At 45.0% G+C, this 26,126-nt stretch overlaps 1 protein-coding gene across 1 annotated transcript in view; it reads right to left on the minus strand.

The window, feature by feature from the left end:
* ZPLD1 (zona pellucida like domain containing 1) overlaps positions 1-26,126 on the minus strand; it is a 473,205-nt gene that overhangs the window by 214,902 nt on the left and 232,177 nt on the right. Inside the window, exon 5 of the mRNA XM_069204797.1 lies at positions 18,594-18,666. Within this exon, the coding sequence (XP_069060898.1) occupies positions 18,594-18,666 (73 nt within the window). The remainder of the gene's footprint in view (positions 1-18,593; positions 18,667-26,126) is intronic.

Below are 26,126 nucleotides of genomic sequence, written 5' to 3' on the forward strand. Positions count from 1 at the left end.
CCTGGTTAGCAGGGGCCCTGGACACTACAATGTCTAGGCTACATCATACATCAGGCAAAAAGTGGGGGCTAACCATGTCAAAAAGAAGCCTTTTCTCACTATATACCTCTAGACAGAAGATGGTTAATGTGCCCTAGGTTCCTTGCAGGCAGCTTATCTTGAAATGCTTAATAAACTCCAGCCATACATGATCAGATTTCTTATTGTTAAAACCCACAATGTTCCTACTCAGCAACTCACAATTCTCAATATCAGAGCCTCTCACCGAGGAATTGTACCTGAGTGAATGAATGAGTCTAGAATTTTATAAAGCATGTGCGGCTAATCAACTGAGTGTCCCACTGGTAGGTCTAGCATAAAGACCCAGTACTAAAACCTAGGGCCTGATTACGAGTACTGCAGCCCTAGGACCATTCCATCCTTGGCAGTCCGACCACCAGGTTTGGATGCTGCGGTCGGACCACCACAAGACTGCTGCAACTGCCAATATCAGAGATCCGGTGGTCACAGCAGTGCAGAAAGCCGTGGCCAAGCACAGTGGTGCCGATGTCAGCACTACTGTGCTGATCATGGCTTGCCTTTCTGCTGGCCTTTTTTATGGGGGGAAAACTGCCATTAAAAGACCAGTGGAAAGGCAGTGACGGGCCACGGGATGCCCCATGCACCACCCATGTCCATGTCGTAGGCAGTGCAGAGGCCCTCCTGTCAGGACAGTTGGAATGCACACTGTCTGCAATGGCAACAGTACTCATTCTAACTGTGCTGGCCGTACAGACAGTCCGGTAGCATTGGCCTCAGCTCTTCCTTAGAGCCAAAGTTAATGCCGCCGCCCAGCACCACCGGAACATCATAATACAGCAGTCAGGAGGCTGCTGGCATGGCAGTATCCTCCTGACTGCCGTATCGGCAGTCCAAAGGCCAGACTGCCAATGTCCTAATCCGGGCCTTAGTCTGGAAAAGACACTAATGAACGGAGAAGAATTGCCAGGTTTTTCAGCTTGCTACGGAAGACTTAATCCGACCCACAGGAGGGTTGGTCCAAGGGAACTGGTTCCAGGCTTTAGCAGATAGAGATAAGAATTCCTTACCTCCCTTCTTCACACAAAATCAATAAAAAGAATTGTAAAAGTAAATAATTTTTACAAATTTAGTGCGTACTGCTAGCCTGAGGAACAATGTAATCCTGTGAGCTGTATACAGTCAATCACAGTTTGCCAAAGAATTCAGAGGCTCAAGCGTTTTGCATAGAGGAAATACACAGTTATTTTTGGCCCTCTATCAGTGCTTTGCAATCCCATAATGAGTAAGTGAGGGGAATTAGAAATAACTATGAAGGGTTTATAAGAAAGCACAGGCATCAACATAGTAATAACAGAACCAGTCCTCTTATTGATGGCAGATTGAACCAGTATACTAGCAGCAACATGAGGATTAATGAAGCTTACTAACACACAGTCACCATCAAACATTTTTGATCAAGCCCAATCCAGGCCACCCTCCTAGCCATAATGATATGCTGAGATAACTGTGCTCCCCATTAACATGTCTACTCAACCAGTGCATATCTTAATTTTGTTTAGCTGGATATAGTGTTCCAGGGACCCCTTCTATAAAGGGGAGAACATTACTCTAGATCACAATGTAAGCAATTGAGTCAGTGGGAGATTAATAGTAACATTTGTGGATACGATATCTGGAATGCAAGCACCATGGGGCGTCATGTTCTATTTTCTATCATTTGGAGCAGAACACTTTTCAAGAGTATCAAGAGGCATCACACAGTTATCCACCACCCTTCCCTGGTCACATGAGCTCATCCGGCCTGCTTTAGTTGCAATTGTCTCATTCCCCATGACATGACTTACAGGGTCCTACTTGACCGAGATACCACACCACCCCCAACTAAGGGAGCAATACAGGGAGACCCCACATTATTATTTGTTCTCTCAACTTTGCGATTTTAGCAGAGTACTCTCAACCTCAGAGGCTGGGTGTTTCAAAACACTCTCAATGACTCCCAGACTTTTAAAGCATTCATCAAAGGATTTTTTTACCAAATCTTTCATTCTAGCATATAGATGGTCCAGTAGTTGCCCTGATAAGTCATTCACATATCATGTTTGTCTCCCCTTAGTTGATCAACAAGGAGTTTGTCACACGATGTACTAACAGCTGTTTCTTTCTTTTTTCTTTTACTGTCTAGGGTTCTAATGTGCTTCCTCAAATCCTAAAGTTAACATCAGGAGGGGGCATGGTGCACTTCAGCAGAAACGGTTACAGTATAAAGTGCGGTCGATAGGCCAAAATCACTAGGTTTTAAAGCAGTAATAGTTGATCATGACAGGTGGGAGCTGGAATTACCTTCCTCCCTGGCTCCACACTCAACAAGCCCTGAAGCGTGCAATCCAAGTTCTTCCTCAACCATAGGGATTTTCTCATGTAAGGCACCCCTCCAGCAAATGGAAAAAAATACATAATTATAGATTTTGAGCAGGTGCAGCTTTTTAGTGTGTAAACATTAAGGTTTGAGGTAGTTGCCTTACATTTCCCCATGGCTTTGAGATGTCCTGAGGCAGAGGAAAGAGTGGTAGCCCAGCCTAGTCACTTTCGGGTGTTGACAGGTGCAACCAGGCCATTCTTGGCCCAGTCATCACAGGTGACTCCTGCGCTGCAAGAAGAAACACATGCTTTTGAAGAGTCTCTTGGCACCTCTTCTGCCCACAATGGCCTCAGGACCTTGTGATCCCCACAAGGTTGCACTGAAAGCAGGTAGGTGAGCATGCTGTGCTAAACAATACTAAGGAGCTATGCTCCAGGTGAGGGACAAACTCATGAAGAAGAATGAAAGGAATGGAATAGGAAGCAAACACATGAAACTGACAAGAAATCCATTGAACTGTAAGCAATGGGATGATCCACAGTCACACTAAGAATTAGTGTTGTACACAAAAGTTCTTTGACAACAGACTGCTAAATGCTGTTTGTAGGTGATATCTAAAATAACAATAAAAAATTGAGTTCTATGATTACAAAGTACTTCGCTCCTGTCCTCATTTCTGTAGTGAAGATTACAAAAATTAAGGAGTCAGTCATAAAGGATAAGTAGGCCTTTACCAATAAAATTGTTGATAATAATGGCTTTAAAAAAAAGCCGGACAAGATAACCACTTCACAAGTGACAGTCCTACTTATTTTATAGGAGCTTTTGGAAATCAATCAATCTATCAATCAACCATAGCATTTGTAAAGTGCACTACTCACACGTGAGGGTCTTAAGGTGCTGGGGGGGGTGCTGATACTGCTCGAACAGCCATGTCTTGAGGTGTCTCCTGAAGGTTAGCAGGTCCTGTGACTGTCGCAGGTGGATAGAAAGAGTGTTTCACGTCTTGACACGAGGTGGGAGAACGATCTGCCACCGGCGGTCGTCCTGTGGATGCGTGGAATGGTGGCGAGGGCAAGGTCAGCAGAGTGAAGCTGTTGGGTCGGAGTGTAGAAGGAGAGCTGTCTGTTGAGGTATTCTGGTCCAGTGTTGTGCAGTGCTTTTTGAGCATGGATGAGTAGCTTGAACGTTATTCTCTTGTTGAAGGGGAGCCAGTGCAGGTCTCTCACGTGGGCTGTGATATAGCTGTGGTGGGGGATGTCCAGGATGAGGCGTGCGGAGGTGTTCTGCATGCGTTGCAATCTTTTCTAGAGTCTGGCTGTGTTTCCTGCGTAGAGGGCGTTGCCGTAGTCCAGTCTTCTGCTTACGAGGGCTTAGGTGACCGTCCTAGTGGTTCCGGTGGGGATCCATTTGTAGATCTTCTGAAGCATGGAGGTTGTTGAAGCAGGAGAAAGAGATGGCGTTCACTTGCTAGGTCATTGATAACGATGAGTCCAGGATGAACCCCAGGTTACGTGCGTGGTCAGTGGGTGTCGGTGCGGTTTCAAGTGTGGCAGGCCACCAGGAGTCATCCCAGGCAGAGGGGGTGGAGCCAAGGATGAGGACCTCAGTTTTGTCAGAATTCAGTTTCAGGCAGCTGTTCTTCATCCATTCGGCGAGGCCTTCATTGCTTCGTGGAGGTTGGTTTTGGCAGTGATGGGGTCCTTGGTGAGGGAGAGGATCAGCTAGGTGTCATCCGCGTATGAGACGATGTTGAGGTTGTGTGATCGGACAATGTTTGCGAGCGGAGCCATGTAAACTTCAAAGAGGGTCGGTCTGAGGGATGACCCCTGGGGTATGCCGCAGATGATCTTGGTGGCTTAAGAGTGAAATCGAGGGAGGCGGACTCTCTGGGTTCTGCCGGTGAGGAAGGAGGTGATCCAGTCCAGGGCTCTGTTGCGGATCCCTGCGTCGTTGAGGCGTGTGCATAGGGTGTGGTGGCAGATGGTGTCGAAGGTGGCCAAGAGGTCCAGGAGGATGAGGGCCACGGTTTTGCTGTTGTCAAGTAGGGTCCTGATGCCATCGGTGGGTGGTTTCGGTGCTTTGGTTGCTGCAGAATCTGGATTGGGATGAGTCCAGAGTGTTGTTCTCCTCGAGGAAGCGGGTCAGTTTTTTGTTGACAATTTTCTCTATTACTTTTGCTGGGAAGGGGAGCAGGGAGATGGGCCTGAAGTTCCTGAGGTCCTTTAGGTCCGCCTTGGGTTTCTTGAGGAGGGCGTTGATCTTGGCGTGTTTCCAAGTCTCCGAAGAAGCTGTTGATGATCTTCCGGAGTTGGGGTTTGATGACGGAGCTCGCTTTGTTGAAGATGTGATGCGGGCAGGGATCGGATGGTGAGCCGGAGTGGATGATGTTCAAGATTTCGATGGTTTTGTCGTTGTTGACGTGGGTCCAGGAGAGCAGGAGGTTGGTGTGGCTGGGGGGGCAGTGAGTCTGTGGTGTCTGTGGTTGAAGGGGGGTCTGGGTCTTGAAACTGTCATGGATGTCTGTGATCTTGCGGTAAAGGAAGGTGGCTAGGGAGTCACAGAGGTCTAGTGATGGCAGGATGGTGTTGACGGTGGAACCGGGGTTGGAGAGTTCCTTCACGATGTGGAAGAGCTCCTTTTAGCTGTGTCCGTTGTTGTCAATGCGTTCTTTGGAGGAGGTTCTTTTGGCGGTTTGGATGAGTTGGTGGTGTCTGTAGATGGCGTTCTTGAAGGCTGTGCGGTTGTCCGGTGTCTGTTCTTGGCACCACTTTTTTTCGAGTCCTCTGCATGTTTGCTTGGATTCTTGGAGGTCGGCGGTGAACCAGAAGGCCTTTCTGTCGATGCATCTGTTTGAAGGTTTGTTGATCGGGGCAAGAGTGTTGGCACAGTCATCGATTCGTTGCCTGAGGTTGCGGGTGGCTGTGTCGGTGTCAGTGGTGTCGATTGGTGGGTTCCGGGAGAGGGTGGTGATCAGCTGGTCTTCAGTGACCTTGTTCCATCTGCGGTGGGGAATCTGCTGCGGGTGGTGGTGCGTTGTGGATTCCTCGAAGGTGAAGTGGATGCAGCAGTGGTCGGTCTAGTGGAGTTCAGTGGTGTGGCTGAAGGAGACGTGTTTGTTGGCGGAGAAGATGGGGTCAAGTGTGTGTCCTGCAGATGTGGGTGGGTGTTGTGACGAGCTGCTTGAGGCCGAGGTTGGCAAGCTTGTCGAGCAGGGTGGTGGAGTTGTTGTCGTTGGTGATCTCGAGGTGGAAGTTCAGGTCCCGAGGAGTATGTAGTCTGTGGATGCAAGGGCGTGCGTGCTGATGACGGAGATGAAGTCGCTGAACTGCTGTTGGGGTCTGGGGGGTCTGTAAATGAGGGTCCCTCTGAGGGTGGTGTTTGGATCGGTGTGGATCTGGAAGTGCAGGTGTTCGGCGGCGCTGAGGGTGTCTTGGGTGCTGGTTGTGATTCTGAGGGTATTCATGTGGACGATGGTAATGTCTCCTCCTGGTCTGTTGGTGCGGTCCCTACGGGTGATCTTGTAGCCGTCCGGGATGGCTATGGCGATGTTGGGCGCTGAGGATGGGTTCATCCAGGTCTCGGTCAGGAAGGCGACGTCTGGGGAGGCTGAGTCAAGTAGGTTCCAGAGTTCAATGGCATGTTTGTGGACGGAGCGGATGTTGAGTAGGATGCATCTGAGATGGTTGCATCCTGTCTTGGTGGGTGGGTCGCTAGTGTGGAGGCTGGTGAAGGTGCAGTTCCGGCAGGCGATGGGTTCACGGGTGAGCTGCGGGGTGGCCTGATAGGGAGGTGGAGGAGCGGCCAGCGTTGAGCGTGTGGGGGGGATGGCCTTGTAATGGAGTCATGTGTCACGGCAGTGGGGGAGCGAGAACCAGGGGTTCCCAGCACTTGGCGCGGTCCAAGTGCGGATGGGCGCAGACGTGGTTGCCTTAGGCGCGGCCACGCAACGGTCGCCATTAAGTGTAGGGGGGAGAGGACAGCTGGGAGGCAGGAGGCTGGAGCAGGGCGGAAAACAGCATGAAAAATTGGGGGCAGGGCGCGGGGGCAGCAGCAGCGAGAATGCAGCACGAGAGGGGGGGCAGGCCGCAGGGGCAGCAGCGGCAGGGGAGAGTGAGAGGGGGAGGGGGAGAGTGAGAGAGAGAGAGCGGAGTGAGAGGAGAAAGAAACAAGGAAAGAGTGAAACGCAGAAGCGAAAGGAAAAGGAGCACAAAAGGGACAGAACACGGAAGAAAAAGCACACAAAGAGCAAAGCATGAAGAAGGAAAAGAGAGGCAGAGGGCAGCCTAGTAGAAGAGCAGAGCTCTCCCACTAGACACCAGGGATGAGGCACAGGAAGAAGCCTGCGGGTGGAGGAGGGCCTAAAACTCCTGACACAGGTCAGAAGTTCTGAGGAATGAGAGCTGTCCTTGCCGGTGGAGCTATGGGAGGCAGAGCAGTTCACTGACTAGGTCAGTGAAATGGATTATAATAACAGAAGAAATGGTAATGTTAGGATAAGTTTATATATACTACGACTGAGGAATCGTGGAAATGGATTAGATGATTCAGCAAAATATTCAAATTACCTAAGGCTGCCAGGAGAGGCGTTTTTGAAATATGAAAGCTTAGGAAGATGAATACTTTGGGTCCGAGGCACTGTATTAAGACTTTTGCAAATTCACAAAAATATAGAGTTTTAAGACAATATTAACCCATTGCCTTTCCAACTTAGACATGTCATATATTAACAAATTGTTGAAATTCGCTAATGGACTTAGAAAACTGCTATGTTTGTTATATCTTTACATTGCATAGCCTGTGTGTATGCTGTGGGAAGATTACAGAGGCTTTCTGCCTTATGACAAGGATAGCACCCGTCACTATCCAGCAACTCACACTTGATCTGATCTCTATGATATACCATTTTCAAAGGCCATGCTGAGATCATCCAAGATGGTGGAGAGACATTGGTGTATGACAGACACATTATTAAACTCCATGGTGCTATATATTTAAAACTATAGCTTTCCAATAACCACAGAGCACCATGTCATACTAATTGTCACCTGGGGCTATAACTGCTACATCACTCATAAGCAACACAAACTAAACCTAAGTATGCTTTTCCTCATGGATGTTGAACTTATTTTTATCCAGGTTGCTCTGGGTCTTATGAAAGACACACACTTGTTACCTACGCAAAATAGTTTGGATGAGTATTGTACAGACTGAGGGTCATATTTATACTCTGTTTGCGCCGAATGTGCGTCAAAAGTTTTGACGCACATTCGGCGCAAACCGTGCACCATATTTAAACTTTGACGCCCGAGCCCGCGGACGTCAAAATTCCTCTGTGTGAGTAATTTTTTGGATGTGGGAAACTGCCTTGCGTTAATGACATGCAAGGTAGGCGTTACCGCCCAAAAAATGACTCTAAGGCCTGTGCGCCTTATTTATACTCCTGTGTCATTTTGACGCACAGGAGAGGGCGGGCCTTAAAAAATGGCGCACAGCCTGATGTGCGCCGTTTTTTAATGCCTGGGTCAGAGCAGGCGTTAAGGGACCTGTGGGCTCACTTCCATGGTTTCTGACCATGGAAGGAGTCCAGAGCTGCCCTTCCCTGCCCCAGGGACACCCCCTGCCACCCTCGCCCACCCCTGGAGGACACCCATGGATGGGGGACCCATCCCAGGTAAGTACAGGTAATTTGAGGTAAGTATTTTTTTTAAAAAGTGGAATAGGGGGGCCTAATTTGGGCCCCCCTACATGCCACTGTGCCCAATGACAATGCCCAGGGGACAGAAGTCCCCTGGGCATGGCCATTGGGCAAGGGGGCATGACTCCTGTCTTTGCTAGGACAGGAGTCATTTCACTGGGGGTTGTGTGTCAAAAAATGGCGCAAGTCCGGTTTGAGGCATGATTTTTGCCTCAAACCTGACTTGCACCATTTTTTGACGCACAACCCCCATTTTCCCCTACGCCGGCGCTGCCTGGTTTGAGTAATTTTTTCTGACTCAGACCAGTCCGCAGCGACGGCTAACGCCATTCCTTAAATAGGGTGCCCGCAAGGCGCATAGGAATGGCGTTAGTCGGCTGTAAACTTTTTGACGCAAACCAGCACCGGCGCTGGTTTGCATCAAAATGTATAAATATGAGCCTGAATATCTTCTATATGTTTTATTTAGCTAGAACTACAGGTTTGGACCGTTTAAGACTTGAAATGTGCAAGTAATCTTTATTTCCTCATTGAAAAGAAAGTTCTGGAACTTCTGATCCAATCAACCAATTGAGCTCTTTTAAATTTTTTAAATTGCAGTTTTAAAATAATTTGTTTTTTACAGAAAGAACTATCTCAAATAGTAGGAGAATTATGTTTTGTTAACAGCAAAAAAAATATATATATATCCAACCCCAAGCCAGCAATGGGTGTAAGTCTTGAGATGAAAGTTTTAACAAATATCTTTAAAAAAATGGCATACACATCTCTCTGAGCTGTGGCAAGGTAGGTTAACAAATGCAGAGTCGCCTGTCTTTGAATATGATGTCTTTTACATTCAGAGGAGTTACCCTGACCAGAATAAAGACAGAACAGCATGCAGATAAGTGCTTTACCTCTCATTTTTTCTAAATCACCACAAAGTTAGGAACGTATTAAATAATGTTGTATGTTCTCCTACTGTTCCTCATTTCATCAAAATACTAATGGAGTTTATTATAACGGATATTCATATACTTATCATATCTTTTAAACAGCTCGGATGTTCATCAAAAAATAGTGCGATAAAAAATGGACCTGAATCTGATGCTCAACAGGTGCTGGTCGCAGCACAACGTCTTCCATTGCGCTCTAGCCTTACCCCCGCTTTATCATGGGTCGGATGCTGAGCGCCATCACACTACCAAGGAACTGTCAGCGACAATCACAAATCACCCATCTCATTATTAATACTAATTGAGTGGAAACCTTGCAAGTGTTAATACAGGCATGAAGGTTTGCTTCCCCGTGACTGCCTGCATCCCGGCATTTGCACTTTTTCACAACAAATTGCAAATGAATCCACACCCAATTGATATTGATTAGGTAGGCAATTTGTTACTTTTTGAAAACAGCCACGTTGGATGGCAAGGGATTTTAACACCCCTCATAAAGCAAAGGGGTCAGGCTGGTTTCGGCGAAATGCAAAACAATCCAGTGTGACACGTCTTTTTGTGCACATGTATTGTAAAAAGGGTCTCCTTTTATAGTTTGTATCATTGCACCTAGGTTATCCTTGTGCAGAGTTTTCATTGATACCAATTTTTGTTAACTTAGATTTTTGAGTATATTCCAGTAGAGATCTGCAAAATGGTTTGAGTCACTACCGACTATTCGCTAATTTTGACCTATAGGCTCCTTTCATGACATTTCAATTCTCCATGGATGCAAAAGCTATAATATATTCAAACCGAATTAGATCAGAGAGATTTTTCTCTCATCCACCAATTCCAGGTCCATGAATACAGGTGCACAAACCCAAAGCTGGGTCAGACCAAACGTTTTATGATTGGCTGAGAGGTATTGGCACAATTTGAAACCCCAAAGCCCTTAAACGTTAAAAGTTGTGGTTAGTTATGCAACCACAACTTGCACAATAACCATGCAAAATATAACTTGCACATCAAATGCAATCCGTAGACTAGAAGCTTCCTGACTGAATGTTCACCTTTTGAGAAAAATGTTGCTAATGCCATTGCAAAACTTGGGGATTGGGCCTAAACTAGACCTTGTGCTGCATCCAGGAATCTGAAACCAGGTTAACAGACCCAGTACAACATGAGCATGGGTCAGCAAACCCTTAAAGAAAATTAAAAAGTACATGGTCCAAGGCTATTGGCAGCGGTGGACAGCATCCCATAACAGGCTGGGCGCAGGGCCTGGAAAAAGACCAGACTTTGCAGCCACCACCCTTGGTAATGCTTTGCGCACCAGTGGTTGTCTGCCCAAGACCAGGTGGGAGCAGGGCCTAGACAAAGGCCAATTTATACAGTAAGCAATGTAAATTATTAATTACATTCTCGGGCAGTATTATTTTCAGCCATTTGAGACAGAAACAATAGTTAGTTTTACAGCAGCAAATTATTCAAATTATGCAGTCAATTATGTGGCAAATATGATAAATCCAAATTTATGAAGTAAATGCTACTGTGTGGTTCTAAAAATTCTGGACCCATGTAATTTACTTTGCCACAGCAGTACGATTTTAGTATCAAAAGACCGATAATGACTAGTACACTAAGCATGAGCATTTTCGCTCAATTCCAGCAGCGTTTTCACCTCGAAATCGCAATTTTCGTCCTGCACTCGTGGCTCCCATTTTATACACGACAGCCATTTTAAAAGTTGCCCTCACATAGGCTTATAATACAGTCAGATTTGATTCCAAGGACACGTACACCTTGATTGACTTTTCTCTGACCTGGGCAAGCTGGAACCATTGCCTCATGCCAAACCTGTTTGGTCAGTCCCTCTCCCAGTGGCCGAATCAGATAGCATCAAGGCACACCAGGCCATAAAACCCTTATTATCGCTCACACACCCTGCCTAACTTGCTCACACCTGCACCTGCTCTTTTCTTCTTCTTACTTTACGAGGGGGAGGTGCCCGTTTTTATTGGGGGTCCACACTTATCTGATGTGAAATTCTAGGCCTTGCCGGGTAATTTATTATGGGCTGGATGACATGAAATATGAGGTTTCATCATGACACTGGTTTTTCCTTTGTAGTGAAAACATGTGAATGACCAACCAAAATGTCAAGAATGTTTGCCTGAAGCTTAAAAAACTGTATATAAGGAAACCTGATTTTGCATTGACACACAGTCTCCTGAGAACATACAAATCGTGCTGTTGTACTTCTAGGACACTTGTCAATTGGTTGCAGCCAATAAATTCGATCTTTGACTTCACCTAGAAGACTCTGAGTTTCTGTAGTCTGAATCAGGAAAGTACCCGAGGTCTTTGCGTGTACCCTGGCACCGCTGGGTTACCGGATTAGTACCGGTTCTGAAAAACCCAGTACCTCAGTTGGCGCCCAAACGTGGGGCGATACCAGCGGTACCGGTCCAAGCCTGAGGTCCGTGGGGAGCTTCGTGTGAAAATTCTGGAGGAAGGCCGCCACTTCATCGACCCCTGCATGTCGACGTGGTCCGAAAGTCTTTGTTGCGAGGTTCCCCACTTCCCGACGGCTATGAAGGACTGCTGCCCTGGCTATCGCCCTGATTTGGACCCTTGATTTTTGGTAGAGCGAAACGATAAGACGAGTCTTCTGGTGACGTCATTGATATTTTCAGTTAAGTATAAGTGGAGCGTCTCCCAGTCCTTAGTTGGACACTTGGTTTGGTCCTTAGTTGGACACTTGGTTTGGTCCTTAGTTGGACATTTGGTTTGGTATCCCTTTGGGATCACTTTGATTTGGAACTTGCAAGTACCAAAGCCGAAGGACTCGTGTATTCACGAGACTATCGTAAACGATAATCCTTTGAAGTTTGAAGCTAGACTAGTGAGCGAAGATGCCTGGTCTTAGCAGACTTGGAAATTTGTTTTGTCTTGGTTGTAAAAGGGACTCCCGGTTGGAGGACTCATGTCCGGTTCCTCCGATTGGAACTCCAACCTATGAACTATATGTGAAGCACGGAGTGGGCCCCATCACGTTTAATAAAGTATGGGTCCGCTATTCTTGGAAATAATTGAGAAAAGTTTTCTTTTTTTTTTTCTTGTAAATATGACTTACAACTAGGATCTGCAAACGGTTCTGTAAGTAAATGGCGACGGCGCTATTTATGAAAAATGGCTAAAGCGCGCGGTATTATGTGTACTGAATGTTTTCTGTTTATATCTGAAATGAGCTCAATGTGTGTTTGTGGGTCTTCTTGATGTTTACAGTTTGTTAAGTAAAATGTTGGCTAATTAATATTAAGTAGAAACTTAGAAAAAATCCAGAAATGAACCATGTGATGTGCTAACATAGCTATATGTTGCTCTTTAATTTATAGAATGAGCAATTGTGCACATATACAAAACTGCCGTTAAATGCTTAATAAATTAGAAAACACATTCAATAGATAGAAATAGGGCCCCCCCCCAAAAAAAAAACGAAATTATCTATTTTCAATTCAGCCTGCACTTTCCCAGTTAAACATGGGTGGAATTTTGCATAACCTTCCTTTTAAATGAAAGTGGCGCAAAAATGTGACGCATTTCAAGTTAGGCTTATGCGCTTAGGCTTGTGAGTTAATATATCCCAAATAATAGGCAAGGGATGCAGCTTGCTTTTATATGTGGAATTATCACAACAAAAAAAAAAATTGTTTTTTTTTTTTTTTTTTAAAGAAAATTATTAATTATGGAAAAATTATTAAAAAAAATAAGTGCCTTTCAAAATCGTTTTTTAATATTTATAAAGCTTAATACCTATACTATGACCTCCTAACATTAAAATTTAATTCAAGTTATGTTGCACCACTAAAATGACATTTGTATGTGCAATTTTCCCTTGGCGCAGGAGCAAACAAGCTCATTTCTATAAAGTATAAGTTAATATTTTCAATGGCTGACTCATGGATTGTGTAATAGACATTCTGGTAATGCATATTATGCAAGAAAATTGTAGGATATTGATTTTTTAATGCCTAAAATATCAAAGTCGATTTTGGGCAAAAGCACTGTTTAAACTGCATTTTCTTTCATTCAGAGTACTTTTTAAAGTGTCTCAGGCTTCAGTAAATGCATACATTTAGGTTTGATATATATTTGCAGGTTGTGCCTTCTTATGATTCAATGAGTCAATGTGCCAGTACAAAGGCTTGTTTTAATATCAAGGTTGAAGGTTCTAACTTCAGCTGGGCCTACTGAGACGTTAATTCATTCGAGGTTGATGAAATATGTACCATTGCATGGGATTGCAACAAGCATTTATTCTAACAACTGGTATGTGTGTTATTAAGGTGTGTGAATTATTCACAGTAAATGTAGTTTAATAATCTGGAAATAGAGATGATTTTTTTTTACAGTGGAAATTGTAGGTGCCAAATTAATATGGAGTGTCAGTGTAACAATTTTTACTTTTAGAAAGGTAAAACTAAGGTGGCTTGATGTTGCGAAGTAACTGACAAGAGGGTCACAGTTAAGTAATGGAAATTTATTTTCATGTATTTGGTCCTATCATGAATTGTTCTTGCTGGTCCTGTATGTTAGAAGAGAAACAGTAAAGTTATATTTGACAGCAGATTTCCATTGCCTGGTGATCTACTGTCAAAAGGAGGGTAAGGATTTTAAACCTGACAAATTAAACAGGCCCAAATATTGGGTTTTGGGCTGCAGGTTTACAGTGCATAAAGTACATGACATGGTGTTGTGTGCCACCGCTTATTCACACATGCTATTGTTTTGTCTATGCTTTTTGTGCTTGATACACAGCAAGTATATCTGATGGCTTGACGTTTTGTGCGTTTTTATTATTTTTTATTTGTTTTTTGCATGTTTGTTGCTGCTTTTGATACTATTACAAGCTCCCCTGTGTTGTGAGGGGATGGTCATGACGATGCCCATCGCTACGCAACAGTTGGTTGAACTTGTTCTGGTTACTAAATTCCACAGATAATGATATTTCATGCTGTGAACATAAAAGACAACACTTCACCAGTGAATGTCTATTTGGCTATAATGGTATTGAAGGAAAATAAAAAGAGATATACAGGATCAAAGTGTGTCACCTGCAGTTAGTCACGTTACTGCCCCTTCCCTTAAAGGAACAGGCAGCCCTACATTTATGTATCCTTGATTGGACCTAAGGATGAAATTATAGATCTGTGACTCAAGGTGGCCTAATTTCTATATTACATTAGTTAACGATGTTGTGTTTCCTAAGTAGCATATGGCTTTCGTTCCTTAAAAGAAAACCAGGTTTTCATTTTTTCCTGAAGAAGGAACTGAAACATTAGCTAGGAGTACCGTATATGTTGTAGTCGCCAATGGTAGAGTTAAAATTTGTGTAACTTTGGCCTTTGTGTACCACCCGTACTCTCGATGTTGTGTCACATGCCTGACTATCACCCAAATAATTTTTTTTTGTTCTTCCTATAGATTTTTTTTCTTTTGTTACTTCCCCTGACCAATGTCGCATCATGCTTAGTTATTGAGATTTTAGCTATGTCCTAGTCCCATTTCTCTTTTTCGAATTCCTTTCACCAGTCAGCCCTTTTATTATTATTGATGTATTGTTAAGGTTTACATTTCCAGACTGCAGTGATATACCAGGGACCCCCATGTTATGTATAATTCCCTTTGGTATGACCAGACTGGTTTTCAAGAATTTGCCTTAGGCCTGCTTCAATGTTTTCCAGCCTGACTGTCAGGGTAGCGATAGACTGGTTAACTGACTCAATATTATAGTAAGACAAGTTTTCCATCTCAATAGGAGATATCTTATGTTTACCTTTTTGAACATGACGAATTTTCAATGTCTATTTTAATTTGGTTTTCAGTTCCCTTCTGTTCCTGCTACTTTAATTTTTGGTGGGATCAGATGTGTCCTAATCATGCAAATATCAGGACCCTCTAGTTCTTGTCTTTTTGTTTGCACATTTGACTATTAGCCTGTGTATTGCATAGTGCACCTGATGCACAGTTTTTAAAGGACGGTTTCTACATGTCCCTGATAATCGGTATCATGTGATTTCTCTATTGAGATGTTCTAAGGTAAGGAGGAACACCTAGACTTAATCATTGAGGCAAATATGTGTTTACCCCATTAGACAATGCCACTGTGTGAGGAAATCCATTCAGATAGAATTCTCATGTAGCTATAGATGGCAGAGAATAATGGAGAGAACCCAATTAAAGATGCTAGAGACCCTGTTTTGCCCTTCTGCCTTTGTCTTTGTATTTTATGCCCATGGTGTATGGCTACTCCTTTGAAGATTGCAGACCACCTGCTTGCAGTCCCCTTGTTAAAAACCATGAACTGTTTTTTTTTACTAAATTGAAGGAAACTAACAACTGTGGCACATTTCCTACGTCACTAGATTCTGTGGGTATCAAGTCATAATAACCTGCAGGACATTGATTTAAGCCTAATTCCCATCAGTGACAGCTACAGATGAAAGACGGACGTCTTGGCCCTACAGTCTCAGCACCCAGAAAGTAGCAAAGCTGGACAGCGATCGCCAGCGCATGGTATCGTACTTGCTCCATCAGACGGCGTTGGACATCACAAAACCAAAGTTTCAGTGTAAAAGAGCTAAAGAGAAGGATTCCTGTTGTTGATAGCAGAGCTGTTTTGAGGTTTCATTTCTCTACCTGTCATGTGCTGGTAACCTCTGACAGTGTGCAATCCCTTGAGCCCCTTGGCCTGAGTTTTGGCCACACACCCCCTTTTCTTTGCTCCAACGGAAGAAGGGCAGTGCACCGGAGATTTCAAGTTTGGAAAAAGGCACTATATTTTGGTGCCCATGAAAGAGCAGCTTGAGCGTCCTCTGACACTAAATAATGAGTGTTGGAGTCTGAAAGTGCTGCTGAGCTTGAGCTATTTCCCAATTAATGGTGCTTGGGTCTGCACGAGATGATTTGTGCCCTTGATCAATGAAGAGCACATTGTTTGTAGTATCTGCCACAGAGGAGAGACACTAGTGCATTGCTTTAAGATATTGAGACTTTCGAGTGAGCTGTGGGTGTTTGCCAGGAGGGCACTCCAACTAAGCAGTACTTTTCTCACGAAGAGGCCTGAATTGAGAGGCCCATGCGAAAGAAAACAACAAAAGAAAATTTGATGGACAATAGAAGCCTGCCAGAGAGGCTTTTTGAACGGACTCTGGGCATAGTTGGTTTCACAAGAGGTTTCTGTGTGATTGTATAGACTAGGTGTTAGGAGACTGATTGTTTTGCTGGCATTGTTTTAAAGTACTATTCTGTTTAGTAAAAGCAGAATAAAGTCAATTTTCTGTGGAAAGAGTACCCCCTTTTCACCTTAGAGCATTGATGAGAGTCACCACTGTTCCACCTGAACATACAAAAATTACTGAAATGCAGAGGAGCCCTAAAAATGTTACTAGATAATTTTAGGATTTGCTTTTTGGTTAGGGTTGTGAAAAATTATTATTTCATAGTGGTCACTACTTTCTCCCGTTGTCTATATGTTCTTAATAACGTGTTTTCTAGTGTCTTTTAAACATGACGTTGTCATTTATGGGTAGGATTGTTTTTCTCTACTCAATTGACTTCTGCACCCACTTCCCAACCTATGTCTTTTCCTACTATTGTTTCTTTGCACTCTTTTCACCCTTTTCCTGAACATGAGCAGGTTAGAAGATCAGAATTCGTAAGCAATTCTTTTGTACAGCTTCTGCATCAACACTAGTTAGTAGTGAACATCACTAATTGTTGGGTGTGTGATCTTATGCCACCTACTGCAGATAGAGGTATTCCTTATTTTGTCCTGCCATATGTGGCCTTTTTGTGCTACTTCATGTTCAAGGAAACCTGCACCAAGAGACGAGCTAAATACTAGGATGATGTTACAGCAACATCTCAACGACTTTAGAAACATAGACCTGGACTCAGATTAGCATGAGAATAGGTTTATTGCCTGTGTAAGGGCAAAAGGAGGGTTTGTGGTTCTAAAAATTCTGGACCCATGTAATTTACTTTGCCACAGCAGTACGATTTTAGTATCAAAAGACCGATAATGACTAGTACACTAAGCATGAGCATTTTCGCTCAATTCCAGCAGCGTTTTCACCTCGAAATCGCCATTTTCGTCCTGCACTCGTGGCTCCCATTTTATACACGACAGCCATTTTAAAAGTTGCCCTCACATAGGCTTATAATACAGTCAGATTTGATTCCAAGGACACGTACACCTTGATTGACTTTTCTCTGACCTGGGCAAGCTGGAACCATTGCCTCAGGCCAAACCTGTTTGGTCAGTCCCTCTCCCAGTGGCCGAATCAGATAGCATCAAGGCACACCAGGCCATAAAACCCTTATTATCGCTCACACACCCTGCCTAACTTGCTCACACCTGCACCTGCTCTTTTCTTCTTCTTACTTTACGAGGGGGAGGTGCCCGTTTTTATTGGGGGTCCACACTTATCTGATGTGAAATTCTAGGCCTTGCCGGGTAATTTATTATGGGCTGGATGACATGAAATATGAGGTTTCATCATGACACTGGTTTTTCCTTTGTAGTGAAAACATGTGAATGACCAACCAAAATGTCAAGAATGTTTGCCTGAAGCTTAAAAAACTGTATATAAGGAAACCTGATTTTGCATTGACACACAGTCTCCTGAGAACATACAAATCGTGCTGTTGTACTTCTAGGACACTTGTCAATTGGTTGCAGCCAATAAATTCGATCTTTGACTTCACCTAGAAGACTCTGAGTTTCTGTAGTCTGAATCAGGAAAGTACCCGAGGTCTTTGGGTGTACCCTGGCACCGCTGGGTTACCGGATTAGTACCGGTTCTGAAAAACCCAGTACCTCAACTGCCACAGAATGACATAAATCAACTAGCCCTGACCATTGTCAATTATGTTCACAAACATTTTTTCATGAAAGGTAGAGAAACCTACGCATTCTATTTGTAAGTGGTGCTCACTGATAGCTGCACTTGGTCCTGGGTTGTCACTGTGGGGTCATTCCAGTGACATTTACAAACCACTTGGACTTCGGCCTCATGCTTTACGATGTCACTAGAACTCCTCAGTGGCAATATTAGGCCATATTACATAGTTACTGTTATGTGTCCTATGGGACCATGAAAAAGAGAGAAAAGCGTTTAAAAATGTATTTTTAAATAAAACATTAAACAAGGATTTGTTTATTAAAAATTAAAGTTTTACTTCTAGCTTTTTAAGATGGCTTCTGCATTCACCAAACGTCTGTCCCTATCACTATGAATCTCGTGTATTGAAATGGAAGTACTTGAGATGGAAGCACGTCAATGCAACGTAAGCACTGCTTAGGATGTGCTACAATGCACCACGCAACAAACAGCAGGAGGTACTAGAGGTGAGAGATGTTTACACATGAAGTTCAATGTAGACATATTTATAAAAGAGTAATGACAAAAGCTCGTCTGTCAAGCCAGGCCTAAAAAGTTACTCAAATGTCTCTCATTCCCCTCCCATAAGTAATCTAGACTAATTCAATGAAAAATGGTTTGACATACACCATGCTGAAGCAATGACTTACCACATAAAGAAGCATTGACAGAGTACTGATAAAGCTGCCATTATTAGAATTGATGGCTATTGAGTTTCCAGTTCTGTAGAGAAAAAGATAGTGAATTAATAAAGTGTATTGGTGTCATTTCTCCCTCTGTGATACATACTGATTTATGGATTAATAGTATATGTTGCGATAACACCAAAGATTATAAACCAGTCTTGTCTTTTGATGTCTCCAGTCATCCTCACTGTGACATCAACCAGAACAAGCAGGGAACTGCAGATCCACAAAAGTGGCACAAGCAAATGTCAAGCACTATAATTAGAGAAAAGAAGATGCTGCATCCTTTCTCGTAAAAGTTTCATACATTAATTGCCTCTCCTAAGCGAAGCTAATTATTAAACAAGAGGTTGAGTATCTTCTAACAAGAGAGATAATAACTGATTGTCTTTCTTTAGACAAAGGTCTACAGATTCAATGGATTGCTTATGTGATGGCTTATGTGATGGCAGTATTCAGCAAAAGTTGGATGGAACAGCTTTTTACAGATGCTGTAATATGTGGTAACATTAACAGGGAGTGGCTAATGCTTTCTATACCCTCAAGGGAATTCAGTGGGCTGAATCACTGGTGGATCAGGCAACTATTTTTAAGTATCTTGTCCCGTACACACTGGATTGTACCACCGAATACATGTGAAGAGTTCTTAGACGCTGGGAGCACTCTTTACTTTTCCGATTCAGGTCTGATAGAGTGAAGTATGTGCTCTGTTTCCCCTTGGGTTATATGCAAAGTCTGGAAGCTGTGCCCTGCCTGTGTGACAAAACATCTGGCTGTGAGAAAGTACCCCCTTTCTAGCATGGTTACCCCCACTTTTGGACTGCTTGTGAGTGTGTGTCAGTGTGTTTTTACTGTGTCAATGGGATCCTGCTAGCCAGGACCACAGTGCTCATTGTGAAAACCCTATATGTCAGTGTGTTTTGCCTGTCTCAATGGGAACCTGCTGGTCAGGACCTCAGTGCTCAGTGGACTTCTTCCAACCGGAGAATCCTCTTTTGCACAATCTTCTAGGTTGGCAGAGGCTCCTTGCATGAAAGTACCATCTTGCCTGGCATGTTACCCCCATTTGCACTGTATGTATGTATGTTTTAGCCCCTGTGTCACTGGGATCCTGCCATGCAGGACCCCAGTGTTCATTGTATGTGCCCTGTATGTGTTCCCTGTGTGGTGCCTAACTGTATCACTGAGGCCCTGCTAACCAGAACCTCAGTGTTTATGCTCTCTCTGCATTCTAAATTTGTCACTGCAGGCTAGTGACTAAATTTACCAATTCTCATTGGCACACTGGTACACCCATATAATCCCCCTGTATATGGTACTGAGGAACCCAGGGTATTGGGGGTCCAGGAGATCCCTATGGGCTGCAGCATTTCTTTTGCCACCCATAGGGAGCTCAGACAATTCTTACACAGGCCTGCCACTGCAGCCTGAGTGAAATAACGTCCACGTTATTCACAGCCATTTACCACTACACTTAAGTAACTTATAAGTCACCTATATGTCTAACCTTCACCTGGTGAAGGTTGGGTACAAAGTTACTCAGTGTGTGGGCACCCTGGCAATGGCCAAGGTGCCCCCATATCGTTCAGGGCAAATTCCCCAAACTTTGTGAGTGCGGGGACACCATTACACGCGTGTACTATACATAGGTCACTACCTATGTATAGTGTCACAATGGTAACTCCGAACATGGCCATGTAACATGTCTAAGATCATGGAATTGTCACCCCAATGCCATTCTGGCATTGGGTAGACAATTCCATGATCCCCCGGGTCTCTAGCACAGAACCTGGGTACTGCCAAACTGCCTTTTCAGGGTTTGCACTGCAGATGCTGCTGCTGCCAACCCCTCAGACAGGTTTCTACCCCCCTGGGGTCCAGACAGTCCTGGCCCAGGAAGGCAGAACAAAGGATTTTCTCTGAGAGAGGGTGTGACACCCTCGCCCTTTGGATATAGGTGTGAAGGCTGGGGAGGAGTAGCCTCCCCCAGACTCTGGAAATGCTTTGATGGGCACAGATGCTGCCCATCTCTGAATAAGCCAGTCTACACCGGTTCAGGGTTCCCTCAACCCTGCTCTGGTGTGAAACTGGACAAAGGAAAGGGGAGTGACCACTCCCATGACCTGCACCTCCCCTGGGAGGTGCCCAGAGCTCCTCCAGTGTGCCCCAGACCTCTCCCATCTTGGAAACAGAGGTGTTGCTGGCACACTGGACTGCTCTGAGTGGCCAGTGCCATCAGGTGACGTCAGAGACTCCTTCTGATAGGCTCCTTCAGGTGTTGCTAGCCTATCCTCTCTCCGAAGTAGACAAAACTGCTTTTCTGGCTATTTAGGGTCTCTGCTTTGGGGAATTCCTTAGATAACGAATGCAAGAGCTCATCAGAGCTCCACTGCATCTCTCTCTTCACCTTCTGCCAAGGAATCGACCGCTGACTGCTCAGGAAGCCTGCAAAACTGCAACAAAGTAGCAAAGACGACTACTGCGACCTTGTAACACTGATCCTGCTGTGGGGGTAGTCTCCTCCTCTCTGCACTAGAAGCTCCAAAGAAATCTCCTGTGGGTCGACGGAATCTTCCCCCTGCAACCGCAGGCACCAAAAGACTGCATCACCCGTCCTCTGGGTCTCCTCTCAGCACGACGAGCGAGGTCCCTTGAACTCAGCAACTCTGTCCAAGTGACTCCCACAGTCCAGTGACTCTTCAGTCCAAGTTTGGTGGAGGTAAGTCCTTGCCTCCCCATGCTAGACTGCATTGCTGGGAACTGCGTGTTTTGCAGCTGCTCCGGCTCCTGTGCACTCTTCCAGGATTTCCTTTGTGCACAGCCAAGCCTGGGTCCCCGGCACTCTAACCTGCATTGCACAGCCTCCTGAGTTGTCCTCCGGCGTCGTGGGACTCTCTTGTGCAACTTCGGGTGAGCTCCGGTTCACTCCACTTCGTAGTGCCTGTTCCGGCACTTCTGCAGGTGCTGCTTGCTTCTGAGTGGGCTCTTTGTCTTGCTGGACGCCCCCTCTGTCTCCTCACGCAATTGGCGACATCCTGGTCCCTCCTGGGCCACAGCAGCATCGAAAAACCCTAACCACGACCCTTGCGTGGGTCCCCGGCACTCTAACCTGCATTGCACAACCTCCTGAGTTGTCCTCCGGCGTCGTGGGACTCTCTTGTGCAACTTCGGGTGAGCTCCGGTTCACTCCACTTCATAGTGTCTGTTCCGGCACTTCTGTGGGTGCTGCTTGCTTCTTAGTGGGCTCTTTGTCTTGCTGGACGCCCCCTCTGTCTCCTCACGCAATTGGCGACATCCTGGTCCCTCCTGGGCCACAGCAGCATCCAAAAACCCTAACCGCGTCCCTTGAAGCTAGCACGGCTTGTTTGCGGTCTTTCTGCACGGAAACACCTCTGCACGACTCTTCACGACGTGGGACATCCATCCTCCAAAGGGGACGTTTCTAGCCCTTGTCGTTCTTGCAGAATCCACAGCTTCTACCATCCGGTGGCAGCTTCTTTGCACCCACAGCTGGCATTTCCTGGGCATCTGCCCACTCCCGACTTGATCGTGACTTTTGGACTTGGTCCCCTTGTTCCACAGGTACTCTCGTCTGGAAATCCATTGTTGTTGCATTGCTGGTGTTGGTCTTTCTTGCAGAATTCCCCTATCACGACTTCTGTGCTCTTTGGGGAACTTAGGTGCACTTTGCACCCACTTTTCATGGTCTTGGGGTGGGCTATTTTTCTAACCCTCACTGTTTTCTTACAGTCCCAGTGACCCTCTACAAGGTCACATAGGTTTGGGGTCCATTCGTGGTTCGCATTCCACTTCTAGAGTATATGGTTTGTGTTGCCCCTCTCCCTATGTGCCCCCATTGCATTCTATTGTGACTATACATTGTTTGCACTATTTTCTATTGCTATTACTGCATATTTTGGTATTGTGTACATATATCTTGTGTATATTTGCTATCCTCATACTGAGGGTACTCACTGAGATACTTTGGCATATTGTCATAAAAATAAAGTACCTTTATTTTTAGTATATCTGTGTGTTGTGTTTTCTTATGATATTGTGCAAGTGACACTAGTGGTACTGTAGGAGCTTTACTCGTCTACTAGTTCAGCCTAACTGCTCTGCTAAGCTACCTTTTCTATCAGCCTAAGCTGCTAGACACCCCTCTACATTAATAAGGGATACCTGGGCCTAATGCAAGGTGTAAGTACCTCTTGGTACCCACTACAAGCCATTCCAGCCTCCTACATTGGTTGTGCAGCGGTGGGTTAAGTACTATGCAACTACTTACCACTTTGTCATTTTGTACTTTTTATAAGAGAAAAATATACAAAACAAGTTCAGTGTATGTACACCTAACCAAAAAGTTTTGCTTTTCTTCTCTCACTTCTTTGCTAAGTTCTTTAAAAAGTTCTGAAACTTTTTCTTTCTTTTTCTGTCTCTTAAACCTTTTCTATCATGTCTGGTACAGGCCAAACTTTTCATCTGGCCAGCATAGCTTATGACAACTTTAGCTGGAAGGAAGCAAGGAGTCTCTGCATAGATAGAGGTTTAGGGGTAGGGAAGAATCCCTCAAGACAACTGTTAGTTAATATGCTCATTGAACAAGATAAGACCTTAGTTGGCACTTCTGGTGAGAAATTAGCTGATGGTTCCCACTCTGATTCTGGGGCACCCCTAGCAAAAGATTTGGGAGGGAATCTTTCCAACCTTCCCCTTAGCAGGCCACCTAGCATAGCTGGTACTGATGTGAACTCACATCACAGTAATAGTGTTGCTTCTCATCAGAGTAGAAGTATTACTTCTGTATGCCAGAATGTTAGAGTGTCATCTGTTAGGGCCAGGTCTCCCTCTGTTCATTCTCACCATTCTTCTGTATCAAGACATGCCCAACCTACCCACCCTGATGACAGAGTGTTAGAAAGGGAGCTCAATAGATTGAGAGTGGAAGAATCCAGGCTGAAGCTCAAGAAGCAACAGCTGGATTTAGATAGGCAGTCCTTTGATTTAGAAAAAGAAAGACAGAGGTTGGGGTTAGGACCCCATGGTGGCAGCAGCAGTATTCCAAATAGTCATCCTGCAAAAGAGCATGATTCTAGGAATCTGCATAAGATAGTTCCCCCTTACAAGGAGGGGGATGACATTAACAAGTGGTTTGCTGTACTTGAGAGGGCCTGTGTTGTACAGGAGGTCCCTCAAAGGCAGTGGGCTGCTATCCTATGGCTATCTTTCAGTGGAAAGGGTAGGGATAGGCTCCTTACTGTGAAGGAAAGTGATGCCAATAATTTTACAGTTCTTAAGAATGCACACCTAGATGGTTATGGCTTAACCACTGAACAGTACAGGATGAAGTTCAGAGAAACCAAAAAGGAGTCTTCACAAGACTGGGTAGACTTTGTTGACCATTCAGTGAAGGCCTTGAAGGGGTGGTTACATGGCAGTAAAGTTTCTGACTATGAAAGCCTGTATAACTTAATCCTGAGAGAGCATATTCTTAATAATTGTTTGTTTGATTTGTTACACCAGTACCTGGTAGACTCTGATCTGACCTCTCCCCAAGAATTGGGAAAGAAGGCAGACAAATGGGTCAGAACAAGGGTGAACAGAAAAGTTCATACAGGGGGTGACAAGGATGGCAAGAAGAAGGATGGTAAGTCTGCTGACAAGGGTGGGGACAAATCTAAAAATGAGTCTTCATCAGGCCCACAAAAACACTCTGGTGGTGGTGGTGGGCCCAAATCCTCTTCAAATCCAAACAAAGAAAAGAAACCATGGTGCTATTTATGTAAAATAAAAGGCCATTGGACAACTGATCCCAGTTGCCCAAAGAAAAGCACCAAGCCTCCTACCACTACAACCCCTGCTGCTACACCTAGTGCCCCTAGTAATAGCAGTGGTGGTGGGATCAAACCTACTAATAGCCAATCCAAGGGAGTAGCTGGGCTCACTTTTGGTAATTTAGTTGGGGTTGGTCGGATTAGGGAGACCACAGAGGCTGTGTTAGTCTCTGAGGGGGCCATTGATTTGGTCACCTTGGTTGCTTGTCCCCTTAACATGGATAAGTACAAGCAACTACCCCTAATAAATGGTGTTGAGGTTCAGGCCTACAGGGACACAGGTGCCAGTGTTACAATGGTAATAGAGAAACTGGTCCACCCTGAACAACACCTACTTGGTCACCAGTACCAAGTAACCGATGCTCATAACAACACTCTTAGCCACCCCATGGCTGTTGTGAATCTCAACTGGGGGGGGGGGGTTACTGGTCCAAAGAAAGTTGTGGTTGCCTCAGATTTACCTGTAGACTGTCTACTAGGGAACGATTTAGAGATATCAGCTTGGGCAGAAGTGGAGTTGGAGGCTCATGCAGCAATGCTGGGCATTCCAGGGCATATTTTTGCTTTAACCAGGGCTCAGGCCAAAAAGCAAAAAGAACAGAGTGACTTGGATCCTGGAAGAATGGACCAAGTGCTCCCTAAAGCTAGGGTTAGTAAAGGAAAAACACAACCTACTATCCCTCCCTCTGCAGTGGATTCAACTTCTGAGGAAGAGGAATTTCCACCATGTGCAGAACCTACACCAGAGGAGCTGGAAGCAGACACTGCTGAGCTTTTGGGTGAAGGGGGGCCTGCCAGGGAGGAGCTGAGTGTGGCACAGCATACCTGTCCCACACTAGAGGGTCTAAGGCAGCAAGCTGTCAAACAAGCAAATGGGGATGTCAGTGACTCTCACAGAGTTTACTGGGAGGATAACCTTTTGTATACTGAAGCAAGGGACCCAAAACCTGGAGCTGCCAGGAGATTGGTGATTCCTCAGGAATACAGAAAGTTCCTCCTAACTCTAGCCCACGACATTCCCTTAGCTGGACATTTGGGGCAAATGAAAACTTGGGACAGGCTTGTCCCCTTGTTTCATTGGCCTAGAATGTCAGAGGACACAAAGGAATTTTGTAAGTCCTGTGAAACCTGGCAAGCCAGTGGCAAGACAGGTGGCACTCCAAAGGCACCCCTTATTCCACTACCTGTGGTTGGGGTTCCCTTTGAAAGGGTAGGGGTTGACATAGTTGGCCCCCTTGACCCTCCTACTGCTTCAGGCAATAGGTTTATCTTGGTGGTAGTGGACCATGCCACCAGATATCCTGAAGCAATTCCTCTAAGGACCACTACAGCTCCTGCAGTGGCAAAGGCGCTCCTGGGAATCTTTTGCAGGGTGGGCTTCCCAAAATAGGTGGTATCAGACAGGGGAAGCAATTTCATGTCTGCTTACTTAAAGGCCATGTGGAAGGAATGTGGTGCTACATACAAGTTCACCACACCCTATCATCCACAAACAAATGGACTGGTTGAGAGGTTTAATAAAACTCTCAAAGGTATGATAATGGGACTCCCTGAAAAACTCCGCAGGAGATGGGATATCCTGTTACCTTGCCTCCTTTTTGCTTACAGGGAGGTACCCCAAAAAGGAGTGGGCTTCAGCCCCTTTGAACTCCTATTTGGACAC

Source organism: Pleurodeles waltl, chromosome 8 (assembly GCF_031143425.1).
Source record: "Pleurodeles waltl isolate 20211129_DDA chromosome 8, aPleWal1.hap1.20221129, whole genome shotgun sequence".
Lineage (NCBI taxonomy): Eukaryota > Metazoa > Chordata > Amphibia > Caudata > Salamandridae > Pleurodeles > Pleurodeles waltl.